We start from the raw sequence: 14,482 nt of genomic DNA, 5'->3' as shown, positions 1-14,482 counted from the left end.
CACTTGTAGGAGGTATACATACTCAAAGGTCGAGTGATACCTCCTGAACCCACAGTGAAAGCAACTAAGAAGCTGTTTCATTCTAAGATACAGAGAAGATAGCAGTTGACTACCTGCTGCAAGGCTTTTCTTACACATCTGATGTGGACAACACTATGATAGCTACTGAGGTATATACAGTCTTTTCCAGGTTTTAATAGTGGAATTGTAATAAACTCTGTCCACAAGTCAGGAAATGAAGTTAAAAAGTACAAGCAAGATTACTTCATCCTGTGATGTGCCACAACATAAAGTAATGGGACATATCGTGCCCAAGTGATGTGTGACAAACCACAGAAAAAATCAAATCCAGCTCCACATGGAGAAGGGGTAGTTGTATTGGTGGATGTGAAGTCCTAATTGCCCCTCTGTAGTGTTGAAGAATTGAATCCTGGCCTGCAGTAGTAGTCACTCTGACAAAATGCTCCACTTCTGCCTGGACAATGTCTTGAGTTTTCTTTGAGAATTCCATTCTGCATTACAATAGCCACTGGGCAGCTCTCACCTCTACTGGAAAGCCTCCTGGTGGTCTCATATAGAACTGCACCTATAGTGAAGTGATTTACGATACTCAGCCACAATCTCTTCTTGCTTCCTCTTATAATCTGATGGCATTTTGCCGTTGCTAATGAAAAACTGCAAGTTTCTATGCAGTCTGTCAACATCTGAAAGTATGCACAGATACTCGCCGGACTCTATAGAGTGGCATTCATATTCACTGCTTCATCAGGATTTAGGCTCCCTTTGTAGCTGGCCTGAAGCCTTTGGAGTGGATCCTTCAGTGGCATTGGTGATTTGTGCTGGTAATATGATCCACCATTCCTGAAGAGTATCACAATATGCAAACACAACAAAGTGGCTGTACAGTGTCCAGTTTGCATTACTGAGCATTCGCTGTGGTCGCTTTCTTTCATCTGGCAGGTGTAGTATGCTGAGAGATCAACAGCAGTGAACGACAAGGTGTGGAAGTGCGTGTCTGACCCTTGTTTCACAGACGTTTATATGATGACATTACGAGGCTCTTGTGCACTTTACAAACCCCACACAGGAGGAAGGGATGGGGTAGTTGCGTAAGTAGTTTGGTGAGAGCCTCCTATTTAGGCTTTGTGCTGGAGCAGGTAGAGAGAAAGTATTGTTCACCTATGATGTACATGCACTGATATAGCGACTTCTTGTAGGCTGGTAGTGTGGCAAAGAGCCACTACTCCTTCTTTATCTCTCAGTCCACTACAGCCATCTTTTTTATGAAGATTATAGCTTCGTAGGTCTGGTGTTGTCAGATAGATTAAAATGTAACTCCTGTAGCAATACACACATTGGTCTCCACTAAACTAAAAGTTGTAGTTCATCCACACATGTCCTGAACATACGGATGAATCACTGTCATAGGGGAGCCATCTTAGTGCTGAGGGAGGAGGCCAATTTGTAATCAAAGCAATCACAATGCAGTAATGATCCAGCCCTGTGGGGGTCATCTGAGAGTGAGAGTGAGTGAGTGAGTGAGTGAGAGAGTGAGAGTTGGAAATATCAAGAGCTGAGTTTGTCCAACAAGGTGAAGGTGCACGGGGATTGGTGAAAATGTTTCCTACCATATATCATTTGATGTGACTGATGTCACGGGGTAGCAAACTCAACAATTTTATATGAGGCACTTGGTAGTTTTACATGCACTGTCGCTAGTTGGAGCGACAATTGTAGCATATACATTACTGTCAATTGCTAATACGCCATACTTCCATGGACGAGTAAGGCAATGCCACCCTTCTCATCAATTTAGTATTTTTCACTATGTTGTATCAGTGCAGTGTACCGCTACTATACATATCAAGAAAAAAAAGGTCCAGTACACACATAAAATGTGAGGTACAAAAACATATCAAACTGTGCTGTTTCCCTCATGATCAACCTATTGTTGCATACCTTTAAAAATGGTTAATAACTAGTTAATCTTTAACTTATTTTTCCAATGCAAACTGTAAAATGTGGACCAGTGTTGCATCACAGGAACTATGATAACAAAAGGCATGAAGCAGAGAGAGAGAGAAAATCACAGAGGATGGTCAGCAAAAAAAAAAAAAAAAAAAAAAAAAAAAAAAAAAAAAAAAAAAAAAAAAAAAACGTGACACCAAGGAGGAGTTGTGCGACATAAATGAAAGTTTGTAGATGTATGTCTACATGTGAAAGACGATGTCTATTCAAATTTCATGACAGTGGCATAACAGTGGTAATAATAGCACCACTGTGAAGATGGAAATCAGATTTGCATCAAATACACACTGTAACGGTCATGACAATTAGTTAGCTTTGAGACTGCATGTGCTGAGTTGATGTTAGCCAAGAACACCTTTAAAATGACAAAGATACCATTATCAACAACTTACTGAGTTTGAACAAGGTTGTGCAAAAGGGGTACGAGAAGCTGGATGTTCCTTTTGCAAATCTGCAGAAAGACTTGGCAGGACTGTAGCTACTGTACATGACTGCTGGCAGAGGTGCCATGAGAATGTATAGTTAAAAGAAAATCAGGCTCATGATGGCCACATGGCGCTACTGAGAGGGAAGACCATCATGTTCGATGTATGTGCTGCATCTGCAGCAGCAATGTGAGCAGCAACTGGCACCACAGTGACACAACAAACTGTTACAAATTGGTTATTTCTTGGACAGTTCCAAGCTAGGTGCCCTATAGCATGCTTTCCACTAAACCCAGACCCCCACCTATGTGTCTTTAGTGTTGCCAAGCGGAGCTCATTAGAGAGTTCTGATAAAAACTGTTTCTTCCTCAGCGCCAGTGATGGTCGTGTATTGGTTAGGAGGAGGCCAATTGAGGACCTGCAACCAACATGGCTGCGTGCTAGACACACTAGATCCACACCAGGAGTTATGGTCTGGAGTGCGACTTTGTATGAAAGCAGGAGCACTCTTGCAGTTATCACATGCGCCCTGATTGCAAAACTGTGTGTCAGTCTGGTGATTTGACCTGGTGTGCTGCCATTCACAAATAACATTCCAGGGTGTGTTTTCAACAAGATAAGGCTCACCCACATACAACTGTTGCAACCAAGCAAGGTCCACAGGATGTGAACATGTTCCCTTGGCCTGCTCAACCACCACACCCATCTCCAACTGATAACACATGCGACATCAAGGGACGACAACTCCACTGTCATCCACAAACAGCATTAAATGTTCCAATATAGACTAATCAAGTACAACAGGCATGAAACTCCATCCCACAAACTGACATCCGATACCTGCACAACACTATGCATGCAAATTTCCATGTTTGCAGTCACCATTCTGGCAGTTACACCAGTTATTAATGTAATAGCATTTCAAATTTGCCATGATTTATCTCTCACTTATATTAACCAGTGATCTTGCCCTGTTAACCACTTAAATATGTTACCTAGACAAATGTTTCCCTGAAATTTCAGTACTGAAAGCAAAATCAAAACAATATAAAGTACAATTGGAAGGGAAATGTGAAAGTCTATTGGGGAACAAGATGACCTAGTAATTAAAGATGTCTAAATGTTCCATGACACAAAGCATATAGCAATGTGAATAATCAGTTCAAAATACAAAACATTGCAGTACATGTGAACATATTAACCAATTCAAGATAGCCTCAACTTCTTCCAGTGAAATCAGGAAAATAATTCTCTTTCTTAAAAGTAAAAATTCACCTGGGGCTGACAACATTTGTTCAAAATATTAAAAGCATTCTCTTTTGATATAACTACTGTACTCAGCCATATATTTAACCATCATTTTCACAATTATCTTTCCAGACAGACTAAGGTTGCCTTTGTAAGAACCATCTTCAACAAATGTAGTAGGACAGATATTCATTAAAACTGACTTTTTTCACAGTTAACTTCCTCCTCAAATAATTGGAAGAGTTAACGTATTTAACAACATCTGAACATAACTGAAAATATACGATTCTGGGTAGTCATAATTTTGATTCCAGAAGGGCCTCTGCAGTGAACATACCATTTACCATTTCACTAACAGTGTATTAAAAATTTTGTGATGAAAGCATTAGAAAATTATACTTCCATTCATTTATGTTGTATGAAATGATTTCCTGGGGCAATTGCGAACATATAAATAAAATATTAGTTAAACAGAAACAAGCTATAAGGATAATATCAGGAGTCTATACTCAAACTTCATGCAGGCAATTGTTTGAAAAACTGTGTATACTAACAAAAGCATTATTTGAAAATAACAACAGCATGCATAAATACTGTATAACACTACGAACAAAAGTAGTCTCCATTATCTACACCGTAACATCACTTTGCACAGAAAGGAAAAAGGTATGCAGTCATAAACACAGGGTGTTACAAAAAGGTATGGCCAAACTTTCAGGAAACATTCCTCACACACAAAGAAAGAAAATATGTTATGTGGACATGTGTCCGGAAACGCTTACTTTCCATGTTAGAGCTCAGTTTATTACTTCTCTTCAAATCACATTAATCATGGAATGGAATCACACAGCAACAGAACTTACCAGCGTGACCTCAAACACTTTGTTACAGGAAATGTTCAAAATATCCTCTGTTAACGAGGATACATGCATCCACCCTCCATCGCATGGAATTCCTGATGCGCTGATGCAGCCTTGGAGAATGGCGTATTGTATCACAGCCGTCCACAATACGAGCACAAAGAGTCTCTACATTTGGTACCGAGGTTGCGTAGACAAGAGCTTTCAAATGCCCCCATAAATGAAAGTCAAGAGGGTTGAGGTCAGGAGAGCGTGGAGGCCATGGAATTGTTCCGCCTCTACCAATCCATCGGTCACCGAATCTGTTGCTGAGAAGCGTACGAACACTTCGACTGAAATGTGCAGGAGCTCCATCGTGCATGAACCACATGTTGTGTCGTACTTGTAAAGGCACATGTTCTAGCAGCACAGGTAGAGTATTCCGTATGAAATCATGATAACGTGCTCCATTGAGCGTAGGTGGAAGAACATACTGACAAAACTAAAATGAGCTCTAACATGGAAATTAAGCGTTTCCGGACACATGTCCACATAACATCTTTTCTTTATTTGTGTGTGAGGAATGTTTCCTGAAAGTTTGGCCGTACCTTTTTGTAACACCCTGTATATCTGAGCTCCTCCCCTGTGAATTACACTGAGGTGACAAAGGTCATGGGATAGCGATACAAACTTATACAGATGGTGGTAGTATCGCATATACAAGGTATACAAGGGTACTGCATTGGCGTCACAGTCATTTGTGCTCAGGTGATTCACGTGAAAAGGTTTTCGATGTGATTACAGCTGCACGACGGAAATTATGAGACTTTGAATCCAGAGCGGTAGTTGGAGTTAGATGCATGGGACATTAATTCCAATTTGGAAATCATTAAGGAATTTAATGTACCGGGATCCACAGTGTGAATAGTGCGCCAAGAATTTAAAATTTCAGGCATTACCTGTCATCACAAACATCACAGTGGCTGGCATCCTTCACTTAACAAGCAAGAGCAACAGCATTTGCATAGCTGTCAGTGTTAACAGACAAGCAACACTGTGTCAAATAACCACAGAAATGAATGTGGTACGTACAGCGAACACATGTTAGCACAGTGCAACAAAATTTGGCATTAAATGGGATACGGTAGCAGATGACCGACATGAGCGACTATGTTAAAAACATGAATCACCTGCAGCCCCTCTCCCAGTGGTTGGACCATAGACAACTGGAAAACCATGGCATAGTCAGATCAGTCCTGATTCCAGATGGTAAGAGCTGATGGTAGGGTTCGAGCATGGTGCAGACCTCATGAAGCCACAGACCTAAGCTGCAAAAAGGGACTGTGCAGGCTGGTGGTGGTTCCATAATGGCATTGGCTGTGTTTACTTGGAATGGAGTGGGTCCTTTGGTCCAACTGAACAGATCACAGACTGGAAATGGTTATGTTCAGCTACTTGGAGACCATTTGCAGCCACTCAAGGACTTCACGTTCTCAAACAATGATGGAATTTTTGTGGACGACAATGTACCATGTCACCAGGCCACAATTGTTTATGACTGGTTTGTACAACATTCTGGGCAATTTGAATTAATAATTTGACCACCCAGATCATCTGACATGAACTACATCAAAAAGTTATGAGACTTTATCGAGTGATCAGTCCGTGCACATAATCCTGCACTAGCAGCTCTTTTGCAGTTATGAATGGCTATACAAGCTTTGTGGCTCAGCACTCTGAAGCGGACTTGCCGAGTCCTTGTCACGTCAAGTTGCTGCACTACGCCAGGCAAAAAGAGGTCTGTCACGATATTAGCAGATATCTCATTACTTTTGTCGCCTCAGTGTAAAGGCGATGCAAATAATGAAAGTTCAAAAGGAACTGAAATCATTTCTACCTGACAACTGTTCTCACTCCACAGACAAATTTTGAGTAGATCAGTATGTATGAGGTTGAGTTACATTTATAAAAGGGTGCTGTAAATTAAGATTAAAACAAAAAGTTCATTTATGTAAATGGACAGTATCTAGCTATGTTTTCACAGTGGAAATGGATCTTATTTGTAGACTTGTGAACCTATTAACACATTCCTCATCATGACGAGTTAATGTGAATATGATCCACAGGCTTGAGATGAAAATAAAAATACTTGTGAAGAGCAAAAGATAACAAATACTATTATTGTGTTCAAAATTTGATATTAAATTAAAAGTGCACACTGCTCTATCTTCTAGAAAACATATTAGGCAATGAGCATTAAAAAAAGAGCCACTGGCACTATTATAATTTTTTCATTATTTTTTAAAATTCAGTGTCATTAGTTTTTAATTTCAGCAAAAATAATGTTCTGTGTAGTAAGATTAATCTTTCAATTACGCAGTTACATAGGCCCTCATAAACCACATTAAAAAAGAAAGCCGAGTTCGTTTATCATAATGGGAACAATGCATGCAAAATCAACTGTCTGCACTCCAGCTGCAGTTAATGTTTTGTGTGTAATTTTGCTTGTAAAAAGCTAATACATACTGCTTTTGGTCCCACTGGCCTGTGCTCACGAACATCATCATCCTTGTCCACATAGCTATACCTCGCTATTATGCGTGATTTCAGTTCTTGATCATCTACAACAGCTTTCTGGCGCTGAGCTAATGCCTGCAACCAAGTAAGAAAATTTAATTAGAGTTTCAGATGTATCAAAACAAGTCATGATACTGTTAGGTAAACTGCTCATTGTACAATGATGGTTCAAATAAGAAAGTCAAGATCAGCTCTCAGATGAAAAAGGATGGATCAGGAATTGACTATGACCTATTTGAATGCATTATGTGAGAATTAATCTCAAGTTATTTCAGGATACTGGGTGATGATTTCTTCCAAAGTATAAAGTCTACATCTTAATTACAATCTTAGCCTCATAATTTAGTTATACACTGCATTGTGGGTAAACTCAGAAGTATACTGAAATTCCTTCTCTTTTAATTAGGCTTTAGCACAATTAAATGAATAGTTTTGTCATCATATTATGTGTGTTGCACTCAGATGGATGAATTAGAGTATCACACTTTATTAAAATCCTTTACTTTGGGCTGCTGAAGGTTTATTAAGGAGTCTGTTTTCATTAATTTTCAACAGCTGAGATGTGTGTGGATAAAGTGAATATGATACACTGAATGGTGTTCCGAAACTGCAACTGAAGAAGATAACACAAAAAATTTTAAAATATTGTATACCATAGTTTGCAAATAAAGGTTTATGAAATTTATGATGCTTTGGTGATTTCAAGAAAAAGAGCCCAATATATTTTAAATGCAGAATTTACTAACAGAAAGCTCTATACAACATGGGTCCCACAGCTGTTGAATGCTGATCAAAAGCAATTCAAGAATGGCATCTACTTACAAAATTTATTGACCTGTCATGGGACTAAAAAATAAAAAAAAATAAAAAATAAAAATAAAAAATAAAAAAAAATATTTAAAAAATCCACCTTTCCCTCATAAAGTGATAATCACTGAGTTAACATTAATAGACAGTATGTTTTTGTTATTCATGGCATGTCCAATCAAATCAACCACAATGATAGACAGTTTCCATAATGACTATGCAACACAGTTTACCACAAAGCATAAGTAATAATATGCTGATGTCTCCTCTATTTACTTGGCCATTAGAACAACTGTAAGGAATTTATCAGTTGAATACACAGAAGATGAAATGTGATTTCATTACTTAGGGCACAAATTTGAACACCGAAGATTAAAGCTGAAACACCTGAGACTGTAAATGAAGAAGACATTCAAGACTGAACCTTGGGCAGGAGAATTGATGCTCAAAATTTGTTTGGGACACATAAGGATCTTTACTGGAAGACTGTTTTCAAAAGGTGTATAAGATCAACAGTGCAAGACATATTCATTTGCATCTCGACTATTGCTAGCCTGTAATCTGACCAAGTGCTGGAACCTGTGGTCATGACATATTGTGACATCACTTTATGTTTCCCCACACAGTGCTGGCCAGCACACTGACACCATCAACCATATGTGTTTCAAGTTGATGCACTCCTGAACTTGCTTTCTTCTAACTGTCACATCTTTAAACTATTCTAATATACTTTATGAGGTCATAAATTTTTGTTATGAAATAATACTGTACATTTGCAAACATGAGAACAAAGACTCAGCATATTATCTGGCTTGTCAAAATCTTACCTGCTACTAGGTATGTCAATCAGATTTTCAGTGCACATGTGCACTTGACAAAAAAACTGCTGATGTTCTGAACGATCTATGAAACAATCACAGTTACATACCGTACTGGTCTAGTAAACAGAAGTTTTTGCAAATAGTAACAGCCTTGGCAGAAAATTGTGTTTTCCTTCAATAAATACATGATGGAGCAGGGAAAAAAACATTTTCATGATTGAATAACTGAAGCCTAGTTTTGTCAACCGTAGACACACACACACACACACACACACACACACACACACACACACACACACACACACAAACGCATACGCAACTCGCACCCACGTCTGCAGTGTCAAGCAACTGAAACCATACTGCATGGTTGCGTTTGCATGAGTGTTTGTTGACAAAGGCCTTAATGGCTGAAAGTTATTGTGTGAATCTTTTGGTTGTGCCTATCACGACTCAGCACCTCCGCTATTTGGTGAGTAGCGCCTTTCCTTCTCTAATATTGTTACAGTCCATCCTGGATTTTCCATTGTTTGAAACCTGTCTTTTCTTTTTCCTTGAAATATCTTGCATGCAATAATAGTATTTTTGAAATCTACATACTTTAACAAGGTTCAGAAAATAATGTCACAGAGGCGAATCTTTCTTTACGGACACAAATTTGGATCCTCTTCTGAAAGTTACACAGGCCTCTCAACAACATTTTATTCAGTACAGCTTCAATTTTATGATGAATGGAAATCTTAAGGTCATCAACTGTGTGAAGCTTGTTCATGAGGTCATGGACTGTGTGGGGCTTGTTCATGTACACTCTTGATCCCAAGTAGCTCCACAGAAAGAAGTCCCAGACTGATAGATGGGGTGAGCATGAGGGATGAGGAACATCACACATCATGAAATGACATGTCCCTGAAATATTTGTTGAACCACTTTCATGACTGCTCTTGATGTATGAGCTGTGGCACTATGCAGTTGGAACTACATTTCTCTCAGTCCACTTGATGCCTTTCAAGTACTGTTATGCTAAAATTTGAATGTAATGCGCTGATTCACAGCGTCTGCAGTCCCTCCCTCTTCAAAAAAGTAACATCCACCAATCCCTATCTCAGAGAAACTGCAGCACACTGTTATTTTTGAACTGTGGAGAGGTTTTTCATGTAGTTCTTGCGGGTCCCTGACACCACGTACTCACAAATACTGGAAACTCTGCATCTTCTGTAAGATTAGCATCCATTACACCACAAAGTTCTCTGCACTGCACAAAATCCACTTCACTTAGCTGCTGGACAACCAATATTTTGTACAGGTGAAATTTGAGATCACCATGTAAAATGCAATGAATCAAATGAAGTGACATACCCAGCGATGCAGCCTGTTGCCAAGTGGATCATTTTGAACTGGCAAGAACTGCCGCCCTCACTCTGTCTATGTTTTCCAGAGTTTGGGAAGGCCAGGTGGTTTCTTTTTCTCTACAGATCCAGCACTTCTAAATGCTGCAACTCACCCGAGTATAGTGGTTTGATCTGGGACAGCATCTAGATGCATTTGAATGGAAACATCTTTTAATGGTAAAAGACATTGAACCGCGACCACAGAATCATTGTTTCTAAAAGAACTTCCCAACTCCAAACACATGATGCTCTATGCTCCAATGCCTCAAAGCAACTGATATTGCATTGTATGAACTCCCCCCCCCCCTCCTCCCCAATGATCACTACACATCAAAACCCCCACTTGTTGCCGAGTGCTAGTGGTTTATAAACATGTGTTTCCTCTGTTCCTCCCTGTTATTGACAGACAGCTGAAGGAAGAGTTATCTTTATTTTTTCAATGCAGAGGAGATCAAGAGAAAGTTGCAGCATCAGCCTCAAGCACGCTACAGCAACCATTCAAGGGGTATGTGGGCCCGCCACTGACATAATTCTGCAGCTAGAAGCTACAACAATGCTGGTACAGGACTCTGCAATGCAGTGTTCTACAGTCAGCAGTGGACAAGATTGTCACATGCTGTAGCACAACACAACATTTCCACAGTCTACTACATGATGGGAATCTACCTCCTACCATAAGACCCCCAGCCAGAGTGACTGTATATGCTACCAGCTCAGCTGTAGTAGTATTCTGTTGGTACCACACATTTGTGGAGCCGACGACTTGAATCGGCAAGGGTGCCATTGACACAAGCTGCTGCCTCAGTATACTCAGTGTGATAGCTATGGCTGGGTTCTCAGCTGCACCCATCAACCACCTCTATGGAAGCACTAAATAACAAATAATACTGTTGTTGAGTAAGCATTTTTGAGTCTGCACTAATTGTGGTACTGAAGGTTCCATCCCACAGCATTCCACAAAAGCCACTTTGGAGTAAGTAGAAGCCATACTGGAAGTCCTGTCACTTAGCTGCAGCAGTGGTATCATAAGAGCCAGTACCTACAAGTGACATCTTGGACCAACTATCTGCGACAACCCTTCAGTGGTTTGAGTGAAAATGAACTGTTTTGCATTTGACAGGGTTACATAAACATTGTATGAATAGGTGGGGCCTGGACATATGCCAGGGAATAACTGTGGCTAGTATTCGAACTACGAGTTGGGAAGATACGACTGCAGAGATGATTCAGACAGTGTAAATGCAGGCACACAATATGGAGCTGTCCACGCAGTTGGCTGCATTGAGAGACAATAGTCTCAGTACGTCAGTAACCAACCAAAATGCAAGTACCACTAACCAAGTCTCTCCTTTTTCAGATAAGACAGAAGAGTTCTTGTTAGCATCCATGGAAAATTTGTTGACAACTATAAAGCTGGGACACTGGGCACAGCAACTGCTTCTACAAAGGAATGTACCAACATCTGAAATTCTGAAGGCGCACTTACTGCAGTGGTGAAGAACAAAAAACAGCTGCAGGTATTACAATGAACATGTCACAAAAACAGGGAGAGACAACTGAAAATTTTGTGGAGAGGTTTAGGAAGTTAAATGTCAACACATATGAGCTAACAGAAAATGATGATATCAACAGGGTCCTTCTGCAAGAGACAAAGCAGAGGGCAAGACATATTTTTGCAGGGATTGCCATCTGAAGCATCAAGAAAGGTACAGACAGAGTTCCCTAAAAACTTAACTGAAGCCACAAAGCATTAGAGGAAATAGGCACAATGACACAAATTCACTACTGATGGAGAATATTCAGGTGTGGGTGAACAGGCCACATATGATGAAACATAAAGTAAGAAATGTGGGCAAACAGGGCATCTAGAATGGGACTGCAGACAAAAATCTAACGTGGGGTGAGAATGGTACCTCAAAGTTAAATAACAATGGGGGCTCCAGAGGTGCTATGTTACTCCCAGTACATGCAAATTGTGAAAACTTTTGCAGTGGCATAATTTTGCTTAGTAAATGGAAAGAAGCATAAGTTTATATTGGACTCGGCTTTACAAATGTCTGTGGCAAGAATGGACCAAAGGGGGAACAGGAGGTTGGACCCAACACAATACACATCGAGTGTAGGTGGAAATGATATGTGCTCACAGGGTTCACTGATTTTGAGTTTTCAGGTTGGGACAAAAAGTGTTTGCGTTTGTATAGAATTTCTGCCTTATATAGGCAACAGTTACTGTACAATATCAGGGTTAGATTCCTTGATTAAATAGCATGGTAATGTCAATCTAGCATGGTGCATAGAAGAGCTGGAAGGTAAATCAGTTTGGTTAGGTACTACTGCCAGGAATACTGCTGCAAGGTATGCACCTGATGTTGGGGAAGCCACTTAAACTGTGAGTATGGTCCATTAGATCAAATTACAAGACAAAATACTGCAAGATACATGGAAACAATTGTGGGTCCCTTTACAAACAAATTTACCAGTAAACATTTTGTGTACAGTGGAGTTGAAAAAGGTAAATGAGAAATCAGATAAAGCACAGTGTGTAATACTCGAGAGTGTTCTATGAGTATGGAATTCAGGGAGTGAGCAGGAAGTGTCCATCAGCACAGATACGTTCAGGACCACAAATGTGGAGTTACCCAAGGGATTGATGGTCACCAATTTGAAGATTTAGTTGGGAGACAATTTAGGTAAATTAAATTCTGAACATACGCTTAAGCAAGCCAGCATTCTAGCTGCATTGCAGGAGAAGGTAGTGCACTTGGAAAAAGCAGAGAAGATAGCAATGGAATAGTTATTTTTAGAATATGATGATTTGATTAATACCCATGGGTCACTGCCAGCAGCCCTAGAGACACAGCATAAATCCCAACAGAGAATGATTGCCTGTGTAACATAAACTGTACTATATACCACATCACCTGCAACCAGTGATGGATGAATTTATTTAACAGTAGCTACAAGACTGGGTGATACTGAGGCACCCAGGACTGGGGTAACTGAGTTACATTCTCTGTCAGTGTTCCAACTACCTGTCATCATGCCCAAAAATGTGGAATATCCTGCCCACTATCCTCCCCAACTCCCACACTGTGGAATTCCACCACGCACCGAACCTAGGCAGTATCCTTGACTGTCCCTACCCCACGCCTTGCCGTATTGCTTGTATCCCTGCAAGAGACTGAGATGTGGGACCTGTCCCATACATTCTCTCACTACTACCACCAACTCCTGTGCTGTCACAGGCATCAGCTACCCCTAAAGGGAAAGGCCACTGTGAAAGCAGCCATGTGATCTACCAACTAAGTTGCAGGCATGTGATCTACCAACTAAGCTGCAACAACTTTGCTGCTTTCTACATGGGCATGACAACTAACAAGCTGTCCATGAACAAGAGTGCCCCGACAAACTGTGGGCAAGAGACAGCTGGACCATCCAGTTGCTGAACATGTCACCCAACATGACGTACCTCACTTTAATGACTGCTTCATAGCCCACGCCACCCAGATTCTTTCCACTAACACCAGCCTTTCTGAATTGCACAGTTGGGAACTCTCCCTACAATTTATCCTTCATTCCTGTAACCATTTTTGTCTAAACATTGACTAGTCTCTGTCGCCCACTTACCTATCCCCTTTCCTGCCCCCACTCTAATACTACACGTCATCTATCCTGCCAAAATACCTATATGTAATTTATCCTCCTCTACTTCTCTCCTCTCACCTACCTCCCAACAGCCTTCAAACTGCTGCAAATTACCAGCCTTATCCTGTCCCCACCAAGTCCTTGCATTTTATACCAGGCAGCACTAGCATTCTTACCCACCCATACCTGCTATCCCTCCCCGTCTGAAACCCGTGGCTCCTGTTTACCTCCCCCACCCATCCCTGACTGCTGCTCCATTAAGATGCAGTCGTATTCGGCCTCTCAGGCTCTGAAACAGTCACCTTGTGTGCGCAAATTATGCTTTTGTGTTTTTTTTTTATTGCAGGAGGAGGGCTTTATCTGAAACCTTAAAATATTTTAGCAGTCTTTTTCACTGTTCCTGTTGGCAACTCAACACTTCTACATGGTGAGTAGCAATATGGTCTCACTGTACCCCAGACCATGTATCGGCCAAAGAGCAGCAGCAGTATTCTGTTCAAGCGCACATCATCAGCACAGTCTGACAGTTCTATCCCACAATTTACAAATGGTAAAACAGTCACATAGTATACTATTTTCATAGTTTTATTAAGTTCTATTTCGGACAGCTGGCTAAGTCAATATAATGCACTGCTCATTTTCCCATTTGCAAAATTTGTGGTTTTTTAAAATTATTATTGAAGTGCAGGCAAAGAACGTACAGAATT

The 14,482-nt window shown here is 40.4% G+C and overlaps 1 protein-coding gene across 1 annotated transcript in view; it reads right to left on the bottom strand.

The window, feature by feature from the left end:
- Nucleotides 1-14,482, bottom strand: part of LOC124712007 (CUE domain-containing protein 2) — a 108,384-nt gene that overhangs the window by 31,834 nt on the left and 62,068 nt on the right. The window contains exon 6 of the mRNA XM_047242295.1: nucleotides 7,067-7,192. Within this exon, the coding sequence (XP_047098251.1) occupies nucleotides 7,067-7,192 (126 nt within the window). The remainder of the gene's footprint in view (nucleotides 1-7,066; nucleotides 7,193-14,482) is intronic.

The sequence above is a fragment of the Schistocerca piceifrons genome, chromosome 8 (assembly GCF_021461385.2).
Source record: "Schistocerca piceifrons isolate TAMUIC-IGC-003096 chromosome 8, iqSchPice1.1, whole genome shotgun sequence".
Classification (NCBI taxonomy): Eukaryota; Metazoa; Arthropoda; class Insecta; order Orthoptera; family Acrididae; genus Schistocerca; species Schistocerca piceifrons.
Note: the sequence above shows the minus strand (reverse complement) of the source record. Positions and strands in the feature narration are given on the sequence as shown.